The 16,803-nt window shown below is 38.5% G+C and overlaps 1 protein-coding gene across 1 annotated transcript; it reads left to right on the top strand.

Moving 5' to 3' along the window:
- Positions 1–914: 914 nt before the first annotated feature.
- GlnRS (Glutaminyl-tRNA synthetase) lies at positions 915–13,405 on the top strand. Its single transcript, XM_067143136.2, has one exon. It carries the CDS (start codon positions 1,135–1,137, stop codon positions 3,475–3,477), a length of 2,343 nt encoding a protein of 780 aa, XP_066999237.2. The 5' UTR covers positions 915–1,134; the 3' UTR covers positions 3,478–13,405.
- Positions 13,406–16,803: the final 3,398 nt, after the last annotated feature.

Genomic DNA, 16,803 nt, shown 5'->3' with positions numbered 1-16,803 from the left:
CCACAATACATTGACCAAACCAAACCAAACCAAACCAAACCAAACCAAACCAAACCAAACCAAACCAAACCCCATGGCACTACAGCCCTTGAAGGGCCTTGGCCTACCAAGCGACCGCTGCTCAGCCCGAACGCCTGCAGATTACGAGGTGCCGTGTGGTCAGCACGACTAATCCTCTCGGCCGTTATTCTTGGCTTTCTAGACCGGGGCCGCTATCTCACCGTCAGATAGCTACTCAATTCTAATCACGTAGGCTGAGTGGACCTCGAACCAGCCCTCAGGTCCAGGTAAAAATCCCTGACCTGGCCGGGAATCGAACCCGGGGCCTCCGGGTGAGAGGCAGGCATGCTACCCCTACACCACGTGGCCGGCCTACAATACATTGACACTACTTACATATTTCATCATATTCTCATTTGCCTCCCGCCCTCCCTAACGCCTCCTCTTCAAACAAGACACATAGCTACCGTTTATTCTCATCTCCCCCTCCACCGATCGCGTGTACATTTTCATTGATGTTCATATCAACACACTGTCGCCCCTCTTCATCTTTTGTTTACGATTTCACTGTCACTTTGCCACCTCTACATCCCCCCATATACGTTGCTCAGATATTTCTTTCCATCTGTCCAAAGTCCTACACTCTCACATATATCCACCCCTCCGTCGTTCCCCTGCCCTCTCCTGCTTGTCCCTTATATGTTGGTCCGGTGTGTATGTTTTGTAGAAGTCGCTGAGACGGCCACTCTAGCGTGAAGATTAGTATACCTTGTGTCCCTGTGCTTTTCCTATATCTCCTAGTCTTTTATACGTATTTCCTCACTCTCAATTGTCTAGGTGATACGTCTTTTCCTGAACTACTTCAAGTGCTTTGAACCCATTTGTGAGTCTGCTGCATCGTCTACTTCCCTCAATCTTCAAGTACTTCGTACTCAGAAAACATTGTCAACTGCATTGGTGTACTACTTTATTGAAATTGTGTGCGTGTGTAGAACTAGTACAAATATAATACAGTATTGTGTCTGGGTGAAATAACGAGCCCAAATCAACTTCACGAACAGAACAGAACAGAACGTGGTCGTGAACAAGGAAGTCGTGTGCGGTCGTGTGTGACCCGTATTGGAAGGCGCAAATATGACACCTGATCAGGAAGAATTAATAGCATTATTTGTGACTGTGGGTCTTAGCCGACAAAAGGCTTTAGAAACTTTAAAGAATGATTTTGTGTCTGACAATTTGATTAAAGCTATTAAAGAAGCCGGTAAGAATGGTGGATTACCATCTGAAGGCAAGATGCTTTTGTATCATCTAGCCACGAAGATTAAAAGCCAAGTCGTTCATCACCTACCTTTTATAGTTAAATACATTTGCAGTGGAAAGATAGATTCTGTGCAGAGGTTGGATGCTGCCTTGGATTTTCTACTGTCTCATCCTTCGGATACTTTAGATGTAAAGTCCTTCGAAGAAGCATGTGGTGTGGGTATAGTTGTTAGTCCTGAAGATATAGAACGAGTTGTAGAAAAATTGATTGCAGTGCATAAGGAAGAATTGTTGGAGAAGAGGTATCGGTTCAATACAGGTCTAATAATGCAAGATGCCCGATTACAACTGAAGTGGGCTGATGGCAAGGCAGTGAAAAGTGAAGTTGATCTACAAATACTGGATCTCCTGGGACCAAAGACTGAAAGTGATTTAGTTCCACTACAAAAATCAGACAAGAAGACCAAATCTGCAAAGCAGAGTGCAGCAGTTAAAAAGGATCTAGATATTGATGACTCCCCGAGTACTATTGAAGGTGCTCAGAGTTCGCTTACTATTAGTGAGTTAATGAAGACTAAGGTCCATTTTCATAAACCAGGAGAGAATTATAAAACTGAGGGTTATGTTATGACTCCAAACACCCTAAACCTTCTGAAAGAGCACTTGAAGAGAACTGGTGGTCAAGTTCGAACTAGATTTCCTCCAGAACCTAACGGCATCTTGCATATTGGTCATGCTAAAGCTATTAATATTAATTTTGGCTATGCTGCAGCTTATAATGGGGTATGTTTCTTGCGTTATGATGATACCAATCCCGAGAAAGAGGAAGAGAAGTTTTTTGTTGGTATTAAAGATATGGTTGAGTGGTTGGGATATAAACCATACAAAATCACTCATTCTTCTGACTATTTTGATCAGCTGTATGAGTGGGCAGTGGTTTTAATTAAGAAAGGACTTGCCTATGTATGCCATCAAAATCAGGAGGAAATGAAAGGCTTTAATCCACCACCATCACCATGGAGAGACCGACCTATTCATGAAAATTTGCAGTTGTTCGAGGACATGAAGAATGGTAAAATTGATGAAGGAGAAGCTACTCTGAGGATGAAAATCACTTTGGAGGAGGGTAAGCAGGATCCTGTTGCCTATAGAATAAAATTTGTGCCACATCATAGGACAGGAAGTAAGTGGTGTATATATCCAACCTATGATTATACTCATTGCCTATGTGATTCCATTGAGGATATTACCCATTCATTGTGCACAAAGGAGTTTCAGAATAGACGTTCTTCATATTACTGGCTCTGCAATGCTTTAGATATTTACTGTCCGGTGCAATGGGAGTATGGTAGGCTGAACCTCAATTACACTGTTGTATCAAAACGGAAGATTGGAAAGTTAATAAGTGAGGGTATTGTGAAGGACTGGGATGATCCTCGTTTATACACACTCACAGCCTTGAGAAGAAGAGGATTCCCTCCGGAGGCTATTAATTCTTTCTGTGCTGAAATGGGAGTTACTGGTGCTCAGTCAGTTGTAGATCCACAGAAATTGGAAGCTGTTGTAAGAAATACACTTAATTTGTCAGCACCTAGGCGTATGGTAGTTCTGGAACCTTTGAAGATCACTATCATCAATTTCCCATTCCCCAAATCAAGTGATGTGCAGGTGCCTAATTTTCCTAATGATCCACAACAAGGCTTCCATGTTGTACAATTCGATAAGGAAGTGTACATTGAGAGGAGCGACTTCAAGGAACTAGAGGAGAAAGGCTATCGCAGACTAACTCCTAACCAGCCTGTGGGTCTCCGTCATACTGGGTATGCTATTGCTGTTTCAGAGGTGATCAAGGACTTGAGTGGCAAAGTTGCAGAAGTGAAAGTGACTTGTCAGCCTGTGTTAAATCAGAAACCTAAAGCATTTATCCATTGGGTTTCTCATCCTCTGGAAGTGGAAGTTAGGCTGTATGAAAGACTGTTCATGCATAAGAATCCTGAAGATCCCAATGAAGTGCCCAAAGGATTCCTGTCAGATTGCAATAAGGACTCCCTTCAAGTGGTGCAGGCTTATGCTGATGTGTCCATGAAGTTAGCTAATGTGTATGATAAGTTTCAGTTTGAACGATTAGGATTCTTTTCTGTTGATCCTGATAGTAACTCTATGAAGCTGGTCTTCAACAGAACAGTTACTTTGAAAGAAGATGCAGGTAAAGTTTGACGGGCGGCGTGGGGATAGTTTTTGTTCGGTAATTAAATATTTATGAATGCTAGGAAAGTACCAGTACTTATGAGATTTAAAGTACTAGTCAGAATTACTTCAAAGTGAAAAAACTTAGTGTCTTATTTTACATGCTTTTGTGGACATGTGGTAAAAAGTTTTTGCTACACATGAAGATGTTCCTGTGTGAAGAAGAGAATGCATGTTTGACAAGATAATTTTCTTTAGACCTATGTTTTGTGCACATTGCCAATCTGTCATAGAGGTGGGTGTAATTCTCATGTATACTTGTCTGGCGCACAGGGTAATTGGTGCAGTAACAAAATTGACATGTGCTGCCTCCATTCCTCTACCCACGCATCCTCCACTCCAAGCACTGTCAGAGCTGCCAATAAATGGTGATACTACCGTCACAAGCCATAAGTTGTTCTTAACTAAACTCTTAACTTAATCCTGCCACTAACAGTGTTTTTGGTAAAGCAGAATCTAACCAGTCTCTCTCTCAGTAATTTTGTCACAACAGTAATCTCACCCTCATTATTAGAAATGTTGACACTGACCGTTACGTGTGACCTAATAGAACCGTAACCTAACCTAATCCAACTGTGTCACTAACAGTGCTTTCTGGTCAACAAGAATCCAACCTTTCACTAACTGTAACCATTAGGGGATCCTACAGCTCCCCGACAGCTGAACGACAGTAATGTTTGTCCACATCATGGTTAGCACACTGCATTCTTTCCAGTGGTAGCCCAAGAAAACCATTGTCCATTAGTGCATTGGGTGGAGAAAAGTGGAGTTAGGAGAGAGCAAGTAGGAAGAAGGTTTGATGTCAATGTTATGACAACTATTGCACAAAGTCTAGAATTTGGAGCTAGGTATTAATAGGTCTAAACTGGAGTCTTGAGGAAAACAAAATATTTTCACTTCAATCAGTTTGAAACTTAGTCTGTGTCAGTATTTAGAATGCAGCCCTAGTCTTCAATGAATGTGAAATAACTTATTCAGACTTCATTCCTATGGGGTAATGAAAATAATTCCTTTTTTGCAATGGCTCTTGCATTTCATTATAGTAAGCTTGAGACCACTTTTCACTAAACTTACATCCTGTACAAATCATGGTGGTGACGATCAACATTTTTATTTACTCTCACACTGGTTTTGTTAATTGTCCCAGTTTAAACTCAAGTTTCCTATAGACAAGAAACTGACGGAATGTGTGTGAGTCTAGCAATGGATAAACCTCGATGTAGTTCCAAAACCACTCAGTTGATAGTCTTTTAAGTTAAAGCTACAGTTTGTTATGGTTGTTTTCTTACAAATCTGTCCAAAAACTGTTATAACAGCAGGTTAGTTTGTTGGTTACGTTAACAAATCATATCGACAAAATTCCACTATAATTTTTGTCCTAAATGGAGGAAAATAATTGGTTTCACACAACTCAACAGTAAAATTTACGGTAAATTATTAAATACCATTATTACTAGAGAAATATAGATATGGCAACTATTTCGCTGTAGCCATGACTCTCTTCTGTCGCATTCCGCTTCATCTTTTGTTTCCTTCTCGAGGTCCAGGGCTAGCACGGTAAATGGAAGTGCTATATCTGTGAATTCTCACTTTCCGTGTTCATCATGACTAATGCAGGCAGTTAAAACAGAAAAATGGAGGTGTAAAGTATACCGAAAGTAACACAAAAAAAGTTATATTGAAAGAAAAATAGCATGATCCCTGGACCAATAATTATATTAATTAATGAGTTACGGGCACAAGTCAACAAGTCGCCCCACCAAGTAACATGAAGCAAAGCAAAAGGAGTTCAGATAAGTTAAGTGAGCAAAGACTGGAACAAAAGACATACTGAAGGGCAGTGATGTAGTAGAATTCATATTCGTAATGTAGTAAATGTATGTGTATATTTTTTCTGGTAATATTGATATTTATTAATTTACTGCTAATTTTAATCTTAATTTGCATGAAAAATTATAATGAAATTTCATGGATAGGATTTGTTCACATACTCTAGTTTCTCGTTATTATTAATGTAACTCAAAGCAAGTTAATCAAAGCCTTGGAGCTTACGTTCTCCACTCTACTCCAGTCAACCAAATTGAATGTCTAGCAGGTGTCATATGCCTGGTACGGTTACGTAGCGCATAGCTATCTACGAAATGTCACTGTAATATTTGTCCCAAATGGAACCTAATAATTGCCTTTATACACATAAAGTCAAAAATCTGCAGTAGGCCTAAATTAAGGAATAGTATGAAATATTTTTCTTGCAGAGAATGATACGGATACATACTTGACTACCTTACAACTTTTTTTTTTTTTCTGCTACATCGCAGCGTTTCCGTAGGCTATGTGTTTTGTTTGTCTAACACTTTCGTGTGTGATGTCTTTGCTCACTGAAGTTGTTTGCATTAATTAGGTGTCGTTTTCTTCATGTTGCTAATTCGTTTTTGTGCCTAACTCATTCATTAAATCATAAACTTATTGGTCCAGGGATCATGCTATTTTGCTGTTTGAACTACCCGCGCTAGTCATGTATAAAGATAATGAGAATTCACAGACATAGCACTCCCATTCGTCGGTGCTAGCCATGGACTTCAAGAAAGAAACAAAAGATGGCACGAGCAGCGGAATACAACATAAGGGAGTCCTGTCTATAGCCCGTAAGTAAGGATACATATTTCTCTGGTATTGACGGTGTTTCTTAATTTACCGCAGATTTTTCATTTCATTTCTGTAAAAGGAATTATTATGTTCCATTTGGGACAAATATTACAGTGACATTTCGGAGATAGGTATGCGCTACATAACTGCCTGGTACAACTACAATATCCAGAAGGCAAAAGACAAATTAGAAATCAAAGTTGGCATGTCTTAGCAGATGTCAGAATACACTAAACAAGGTTTACCAATGTTAGTGCATTATCTGCACAACTATGGAATGATTTTATTTCTTGCCAGTTGGACAGTTGGTCATAGTAAAGAGCATCTTGGAGGGAGTGTTTCTGTGTGAGATATTGGCCTGGACAATTACAAACTGCACGGTTTTCTTACTTTCACTCAATGTGGCAGCCCTGTTGTTAGAAATGATGCAAGCTCCTTTGGAGAGGTTAGGAAAGTTGTGAGTGTTGTTTAGGGCAGGCAGGTGTAATCCTGGCAAGCATAAAGGAAGGATCTCTTGCTACTTCATGTATAGTTTCATATAATTTTTCTAGGCCTATTTTTTTTTGTCATACCTAAGCATGCCTTCTGGATATCGTAGCTCTGTCACATCTTGGTCATACTTCTAACAATTAATTAAGTCCATTTGGTTGCAATAAATTTATTATTAATAAATTAAGTCAAGTGACATCAGCCCTGCTGTAAATTGAAGAGAGAATGGTTTCAGTGCTAATAGATCCATTTTATGTTGAGGCCAGTTGGAATGGTGTGTTGGGTGTTGTACTGAGAATTTGAGCATTGTAATAAAGGTCATCCAGTTTTGTGAATTAACTTTTACTGCTCTGCTCAGTTTTGGCACAAATTCTTTGATGACTTGATGCATGGCGTAGGAAAGGTAAATTTTCTTGGAATATACGAGGTGCTGTTGGTTGTCAAAACAAAACCCATAGCATTATAGCCCTGATGAACCTTGGCCTACAAAGCGACTGCTGCTCGGTCTAAAGGCCTGCAGATTACAAGGTGACACGTAGTCAGCGCGACAAATCCTCCCAGTCATTTTTCTTCGCTCTGGACTGGGCTTCTGATGGTTAATGGAATGAATTTTTTTAAATGTTAAAAGAGCTATTGCATGTCATTAACAAGGAGTCGTCCGACTCGTTGGCTGAACGGTCAGCATACTGGCCTTCGGTTCAGAGGGTCCCGGGTTCGATTCCCGGCCGGGTTGGGGATTTTAACCTTAATTGGTTAATTCCAGTGGCACGGGGGCTGGGTGTATGTGTTGTCTTATCATCATTTCATCCTCATCACGACATGCAGGTCGCCTGCGGGAGTCAAATAGACCTGGCGAGCTGAACCCTTCCTGGGATATTCCGGCACTAAAAGCCATACGACATTTCAACAAGGAGTCCCTTGTCAGATTGGTATTGCGTGTTTGTAGATTCTGCATTGGTAACTGCAGATCTTGCACTAGCTGAGGTGGTTTTGCTTGTAGGAAGAAACTACCGTACCATAAAACTTAGCATCATGGTCAATGCCTATACTACTAAGTGTGTGCCATCAAGGTGCAGTTTTTTATTCATTGTGTTTCTGTGTTGAGAGATACTGAAGTAACAGGACGTTATCTCCTCTTTCTGTTGCTGCATCCTCTGACCTGTCATTGTGGTTAACCTATTCACGTTCCTGTCTTTATATTTGTTTCTTTCCATTACGAATATTCTGGAATAAGTTGCCTTCTGGGGATTTCTGTTGGCTCCACAAGCTCAGGTTGAAGATGGTACAATATTTTTTGTAATGCAGATGGCAGTGGTGCTTTAGTAGACTAGTGATGTAGTCTGGTGGTAGGTGTGTGGGGCTGTTCTTGACCAAGGAAGATCCTGTCCTAAAATCTCAAGATTCTGATCTCCCTTCATATCCTGTGTGTAGGGTGATATGAACTGTCAATATTAATTTGCAATTGCTTGTGACTATCTAAAGTTAAAAACTTCATGGCCGTTCCGTAGTGAACTGAGAATCACAAAAGTAATTTAATATAATGGAATCCACCTTTTCAATACATACAAAACTGTTGCACATAAATTATATTACAACATTTTTGTTATTATTATGAAGGTACCAGTTTTGACATGTTATCAATGTCGTCAGCCTTTCATAAAACCAAGCAAGAGAATAAATTCACATATAGCAACAATACACACAAACTAGGTAAAATTCATATAATCACACATTTAAAATAATTCATATAAAATATCTGAGGTTTGCTACGCGTTGGCGGTGTAATAGTCTTAGATTTTTACATGAGTTGAGGCACTTTCTGTAAAGTTGTGCTTGGTATGATAAAACTTTATGAACACGTTAAAATCTTGATAAGTATCTTATTCATAGAGAAATGCAGCACTGAGAAATAATCTGAGCACTGCTGGTGGCATAATCTTCTTATCTTAAAGTTGTACTATATGCGTCGGAAGGTGGTTTTTAGTGTACATGTAGGTCCTAGAATGATATGTAGGACTGAGGTTCCGCAGTTCAAGCGGAATGTGAAACCTTGCCGTAGCGTGCCAGGAAGCTTACTCTATAGAGAGGAGTTGACAACTATTCATAATAATAAAAATGCTGTAATATAATTTATGTGCATCTGTTTTGTATGTATTGAAAAGGTGGATTCCATTATATTAAATTACTTTTGTGGTACTTGTGACTACCCATTCCCTTAGCTTCAAAATCGTGACTGATGCTGTCTCATGCAATGTAGTTTATTATACAGCCTGAATTTAGTGTTGGATGGGTATCAGTTCCTGTCATATCTTTCTGCTGCTTGGTGATGGCTCAGTCCAGTGGTATTTGAAGATACTCAGATATGTTCCCGTAGAATGGTGATAACTCATTGATATAACATTTGGCTGAAGATGCCAGCTGAAAGATGTCAGGTCGTTCAGAGAAATGAGTCTAGTTTAAAATCTAGATTGAGAAGCATACTTAATAACATTATGAGATTATTCCCCTGCTCTTGTGGTGACAAGAAAGAGAAATGCAATTTAAAGTGTATTAGTGTGTGGAGATTGAAAATGTTTGTACCATACAGTGGTAGGCCTATGTCATAGACAAACCTTTAATTCTTTGTGTGAATTCCTAATAGTTCACATTCTTAACATTTGTTAATTGTGTTAACTAGCATATCAGTGAGGTGGTTTTAAACTGTTCTCAAAACTGAGCTCCAAATCTAAATTCTAACAAAATTCACTTGTATACATAGTGGTGAAAGGCTAAGTGGAATTTGTAATTAGGCCATTCTTTACTAATTGTCTGCCTCGGTGAAAAGTTAGCACCAAGCTAGAGATTGGGAATTGTCAAGTTTGTGTTTTTGGAAACGTTTCAGTTTAGTTTGTTTTATTCTGATGCCTGAAGTTCTACAAAATGATGTACAGTTGGATTAAATTAAGTGTTTGTGTATGAATCTTGTCCAAGGTTTGCAAAAATTATCTTGTCATAACAAGTGTGTTTAATTTGCAAGACCTTTCAGTCAATGCATGGTATTTATCATATTGTAGAAATGATAGATTTAATGGATTGAATTGTGAAGGAGCAGTGAAATATGTGCCTATTGAGTTAGGCCTGGTTCTACCAGCTACGGGTAAAGTAGCACGTAATTTGCCCTCCGCGTAAAAGGATATTTCTCTTCGACCACTCCCATGTAGCGCTATTGACAGAATAAATCGTAGTTACCCGGTGCGTAATTTATCGGCCATTTCGAGGGCCTGATAAGACTTTCCCTGCCAGGCAAGTTGTGAGAGCTGAACATTACTAGCTGTATTTGTGGTGACATATAGCTTAAATTAGTTTAGTATATTGATTACAGCATGATACCGTAACAGTGATCGATATTGTATTACAGGATTTTGAACGTTAACACTTCCCTTGAGTTGCAACAGTCACACCAGCCTCTTGCATCGACAGCGTCGGAGACACATTTTATATGTCAAGCTTTTGCAAAGAAATAAAAAGATATAAAATCAAAACCTGTTTGGAAATATTCTCAGATGGGCTTTAATTTTTCAGTTTTCAGACTCCAGGTATAAGTCAGTACATGTATCTCAACTAACCAGAGCGTTCTCATAGGGTAATGGCTAGCACGCTCGCTTCATAATATGAGGTACACAGGTTCAAGTTTTCATTATGCCGAATATTTCTAATTTTCATTATTAGTGTTGTATTCATCTGTATGCCTCTTTTCATACTTTCTTTTAATAATATATTTCATTGAAATATTTTATCACAATGTTATGTCTACTAGGAAAATGATTTATATACGTGCTATTTACAGAAAGTGATGTTATGCTTAATTCCAATCATTATTATAGTAGTAAAGCATATAGCACGTAGGACTGTCGCTCAGGTAGCAGATTCCCTATCAGTTGTTTACCTAGTCTTCTCGTAAATGATTTCAAAGAAATTGGAAACTATTCCATTCCTGAATTCCTCTTGCTATGAATGGATATTTACCCCGATTAGTTCTTTACATTTACAGTATTTCCAACTTTATCTCCGTAAAGTTAAACATTAGAATGAAATGCATTATCATTAAATGGAAGCATGTGGAACTAAACGAGGTTACAGAGCTAGTTGCAAATAGAGGTTCATGGAGGTACTTAATCAGTTCACAGAACCCTGCAGATAGAATGCTCCAATGGAATGCTCAAAGGCAATAAGTCCATAAGGAAGATGTGTGCATGTGTGCGCGCGCGTGTGTATGTGTGTGTATACATATATGGAAGCGTGTAAAAGAGAGTTAAGAACAATGGCAGGGAAAGAAAATAAATTTTTAAATGTAAATTAGAAAGATGAAGAGAACTTGCATACCTTCAATTACGGAATGAGCGACTTGACCAATCTACTGCCAGAATATTTTCCAAAACGCTGCCTTACATGACAGTTTATAACTGGCATAAGAAAATGTAATCTTGAAATTTTAATTCCAATTAGGTATTGATTTTGAAGTTCATAGATTAAAATCATGAAAGCTTGATATAAATCGTTGTCAATAACTCTTAAGACTCTCCTTATTAGGCTTTTTGATGATAATCAGCAGATGCAAGCACAGGAAAATAAGACAATCAAAATGAGCTTCATACATCTAATGATAGATAGCACCTCACTCGAAAGCGAGAAGTCACTGAAAATCAGTCTAGCCAACCCCATATATCGGTGTCTAGCTCTGGGTAGCTACCTAGCGCTTGCACGGAGGTGGTTGCACCCAAGCCAAAGTACCAGCTGATTTACACCCCCAGGTAGTTTACCTCCTGGGCAGCTGCCAATCACTTTACCAGCAGATGGTTGAACCGGTAATCAAAATAAGTTTATTTCAGTTATGATTACAGTAATTTGACTTGTCAGATAAAAGAGTATTTTGATTGGTTCCAATTATTTGTTCTGTTCTTCTGCAGGGTGCCATGATGAAATATTCCTTTTACTATCTGTTTAAAATACTTCATCTACTAATCAATTTTTGCTTCATGTAGTGTATGTTTTGCAGTTACTCATTTTATTTGATGAGGTTAATAGGTTTGAATTTCTACAAAATATCCTAGTTTCCTCTTAAACAAATCTTTGTAAAATATTTTTCTTTTTAAAAAAATTACATCTTTTTTTTTTTGTGTGTTATAGCTAATGTTTATTGTATGTATTTTAAAATATAATTTACATTTTTCTTTTGTGTGTAAAAGATACATATCTATGTAACGTTGGTTGATACGCCAAAATATATTTACTTTTATGAAGTAAATGCATGAATGTGATGTTCTATTTATTTTTATTTGTAACGGATTGTCAGATACTTTCATTCTGTATGTCCAGTCATGGCAATCACTAATACTCTCTTTTATTGCTCTCCACTGTCTGCCAAACTTGTCAATACCTCTACAGTAATAACTTCTACACTAATAACTCATCGAGGCATGTTTTCAGTTACATGTCTGTTTTGAATATAACTTCTCAGAAGGCTGTTGACAGGAAGCCAGAACAGGTGAAAATTTGAAGGTGTTAAGTCAGGAGAACAGTGTAGGTGCAGTGGGATTTTCTAACCAAGCTAATGAATTGTACTTTTGGTTAGTTAAGTGTTGTCACATTGCAGAATCATGCCATGTCGTCAGTAGAATTTCCCTTAGAATGCATAGTTGAGCTGAACTATGGTTGTGGTTCAGCCACAACTGTGGTTGTGTTTCCAGTATTTCAAAGTGAATTACACCTTTCCTGTCTCATTAAGTGCTGATCATGGTCTTATGTGGATGATGCTCTGGCTATGCTCGAGATATTAGTTGCATACAAGGAATTGTCCGTTCTTTCCTCTGCTTCGCATTGGTGTAAACACACCATTTTTTTAATTGTCTTGTAAAGATGCAGTACAGAAATCTGTGTCCACATGTTGTGTGATGTTGAATGAGCAAGCTGACATCGATAGCAGCATGCAGTAGTATATTTCTTTCACTCAACGCATGTGGCACCTATGGACCAAGCTTTTTGAACTTACTATTTAGTACAGTTGACAATGGAATCATGAGAACATTCCATTTCCTGGACCAATTCCTAGTGGATTGGTGTGGTTGCTTATGGATGCACTTGTTCAGTCTTAAATTTCGTTGAACTGAACAGGTCAGGGAACATGAAGAGTCAAGGTTGACAACTACAAGAAGCCAGATGTCTGTTAAGTCCTCAGTTGGGAGACCGGTTGGATCCTCAGAAAGCATCACCAAAGGTTGTGTGGTTAGAAGGAAACCACATAAACCGATGACGGTGCCATAATAAGGCACGATGAGTAGTGAGGTAGATTGCTGTTGCTTTCCTTATTGTCCAAGAGATTCTATTGCAGCACAAGAATAGTAAGTTTCATAACATCCAGACACACTAGTTTTGCTCTGAATGGTAATTACTCAGCACTACCCATACCTCAGCAGAAGTCATTACTGTCACAACCATAAATAAGACAGACTTCTTTGGAAGCTACATTCTGAGCGAGCCATGCGGTTAGTGTCGTGCAGCTGTGAGCTTGCATTCGGAATATAGTAGGTTCGAACCCCACTGTTGGCAGCCCTGAAGATGTTTTTTTGTGGTTTTGCATTTTCACACCAGGCAAATGCTGGAGCTGTACCTTAATTAAGGCCATGGCTACTTCCTTCCCACTCCTAGTCCTTTCCTATCCCATCGTCGCCATAAGATCTGTGTGTCGGTGCGATGTAAAGCAAATTGTAAAAAAAAAAAAAACAAATTGCCCTGGCTTTGCCAGGAGACTGATGGATAAATATTGTAGCCATCAAGAAATAGTAACAAGCTAACAAACAAGATAATCTACCTTAACATACCTTCATTTATTCATTCACAAAACATTGGGATAAAAAAAAAAAAGCATACAAACTTACGCAATCCAATACTGCTTTGCTCAGAATGTACTTGGCAGATGTAAAAGCAGTATTAGCTACAGATGTCATTAAGTGATTATTTAGCATGATGTTAACCTATTTAATTACTTGAGGAAAGAAGAAGTTTGACAAATACTATTTATGTAGAGGGCAAGTCTGAAATATGTTTGGAACTTTTTGAAAATTTTGTCCCTATAGAATAATGTATTGACATTAGCAAATTGGGATGGTAGTTTTCAGTAAATAAAATTAACTATCTTGTACATTTGTGACCTTAATATCAATTTTATTTGTACCAATGAAGATGATTTGTTATTAAAATAATCCTGCATGAAGTGTTGTGGGGATTTTTTTTTTAATGATGATAGAAACTTAAAGAATCTACTAAGTATTCTTCAAATGTTGAAGCTACTTTGTTTTCAAGGTGTGATATTGGGTGCCCTCCTTTCTCCTTGGTCCTGGTTGAAAAGAATTGGCAATTATCTTAGGATCACCAAACATATCTGCCTTTGAAGCCATAGTCATTACTTTTTGAATTGGTCATCATGGAGGCTGTGTCAGCCCTCATATCCTCATATGAAAGAGAAATACTGGGCAAAGCCACAGATGTTTCCTAGGTTATATGGGCTTCTTTCAGAACATAGCGAATAGAACAACACCAAGAGACTTACAGTAATTGAAGTGTGCACCTCCAGATGCACTGGGCATCAAATAGGAAGATCTGCACCAGGTCTCTCTGGAGGCCACAAGCAGTCAGTATTTCATAAGTTTGCATGTGGCTATGAAGTTGCCTGTTGAAATTGTATGTGAAGACTGGTAAAGATTCAAAAGACTGGAGTCAAATTAGTCCGTATGATGAAGGGAAACAATAGAACAACACCTATCAAGCAAACCCCACTTGGTGGTCATGATCATGATCTTTAGGGTCCGATAGCATGGTATAATAATGGCGTGTGGCCTCCGGAGAGGCCGGGTGCAGGTCTTTCTAGTTGACGCTGTATAGGCTACCTGTGCGTCTGTAAGGATGGGTCCCTACATAGGATGATTTCTAATGCTTAAAACAACACATTCACGCAGACCCCGATTTATCGGAATTAACCAATTAAGGTTAAAATCCACAACCCTACCAGGAATCGAACCTGGGACCCCTGGACCAAAGGCCAGCAAGCCATGGAGTCGGATGATAGCATGGTTTGCTGGTTCGAGTACTGTTGGTGGAAAAAAAATGTTTACCCTCAGGCTGTGATTGCTTGCCAAAAGCCTAGTTCTATTCCAAACCTCTCTGCAGTGCTCATATAGACTGAGGGTATATGATGCTGTTGATGGTGATTCGTTCATTGGATAGAAATGTTAAGCCTTTAGCAGACCAAGCAGTAGGCAATGTGCCAACACTGGGTTTCACTCTCTCCCTACCTCATAATCGTCATTATCATCGTGCACATCCAGATGCACTGGGCGTCAAATAGGAAGATCTGCACCAGGTCTCTCTGGAGGCCACAAGCAATCAGTACTTCATAAGTTTGCATGTGGCTATGAAGTTGCCTGTTGAAATTGTATGAAGACTGGTAAAGATTCAAAAGACTTGCGTCAAATTAGTCCGTATGATGAAGGGAAACATATCCAACTGTATGTCACTTAATTTTCTTGTCTATACAGTATGAGCTGTTCTTTACATCATATGATTATTTTGGTAGCCTTAGACCTAACTTTGAGATTGGTTGTAAGAATCTAAACTTATGTGCATAATATGTTTGTTAATGTTTTTATTAGAAAAATGCTTGAAAGTTTAGCTGTAGGTCTATTTTTAGAAAAATTCTTAATATATCCCAGGATTTCATGAGCACTATGTGTGAGCCTCCCTCTCCTCACCTCATAGCATACAGACATGTGCAACTTTGGTTTATGTTATAGCTTGCTTCTATTATCAGCTTGTGATTAACAGCATCTTTCAGGTGAATTTTGTCTTAATATTTATACAACACATTGCAGTCATTTGTGTCATGAATGAATAAATGACAGGAAGACATTCAAAAAATGTGAAATGGAAATAAACTTTAAATAAATACAATTTGTGACTTGAATAGCTTTGGTCTCTCTGTATTTTTGATTGATCAGTTATGTTGACTTATTTGACCTTTCACATCATAACCAATTGTCATAATCAAAGTACATTTTTTAGAATGTACCTAAGTAATAGTATATACAATGTATACATGGTACATAGTGATAGAGCGGGCGAGTTGACTGTGTGATTAGGGCCTCACAGCTGTGAACTTGTGTCCAGGAGATAATGTGTTCAAACCCCACTATCGGCAGTCCTGAAGATGGTTTTCCGTGGTTTCCCATTTTTACACCATGCAAATTATGCCACGGCTGCTTCCTTCCTACTCCTAGGCCTTTTCTATCCAATCGTCATAAGACTTATGTATGTTGGTGTGACGTAGAGCAAATTGTAAAACACAAAACAAAAAACCATAATGATGGTAAGAGATTATACAGTTAAAATTGTTCATTCCGACATTTCTGTTAATGATGTATTAGATATAACAGTGAAATCTAATGGTCCCATCTAAATCCTATATAAACACTGTATTTTAAAAATTTTTTAGTACGACATTGCTTATTATGACATTGTATAAAATGGCGTGTTTTTATCACATTTTCGGAGAGATGTATTGACTATAACATCTAATAGTTATTTTTGTTTCGTCTCGGGCTGAGTGGCTCAGACGGTTGAGGCGCTGGCTTTCTGACCCCAACGTAGCAGGTTCGATCCTGGCTCAGTGTGGTGATATTTGAAGGTGCTCAAATATGTCAACCTTGTATCGGTAGATTTACTGGCAAGTAAAAGAACTCCTGCGGGACGAAGTTCCGGTATCTTGGCGTCTAAAAAAACTGAAAAAGTAGTAAAGCAAGTAAAATTATTATTATTATGTTTTTTGTTTGTTACGTGTTTGGGGATTGCTGACAGCAATATGAAGCTTATTTTCGAACTCTTGGTTTGAATAGATTGTAGATTTCAAATCAGTCTGTCTGTTAAATAGTCGAGGCAAGCATTGCTGTGAAGATGCCGCAACAGAAAGGGAAAGTGTTTAATATTGAAGAAATGTCACAAATAATATAATGATTACAAATTGGGGAAACAAACACCAGGGTCACAAAGGAATTGGATGTATCACACCCAATGATTTTTGCAATTAGGAAGCACAGAGAGAACACCTGATTTGTTAGCCAAACCGTGTGGCAC

Source organism: Anabrus simplex, chromosome 3 (assembly GCF_040414725.1).
Source record: "Anabrus simplex isolate iqAnaSimp1 chromosome 3, ASM4041472v1, whole genome shotgun sequence".
Lineage (NCBI taxonomy): Eukaryota > Metazoa > Arthropoda > Insecta > Orthoptera > Tettigoniidae > Anabrus > Anabrus simplex.
Note: the sequence above shows the minus strand (reverse complement) of the source record. Positions and strands in the feature narration are given on the sequence as shown.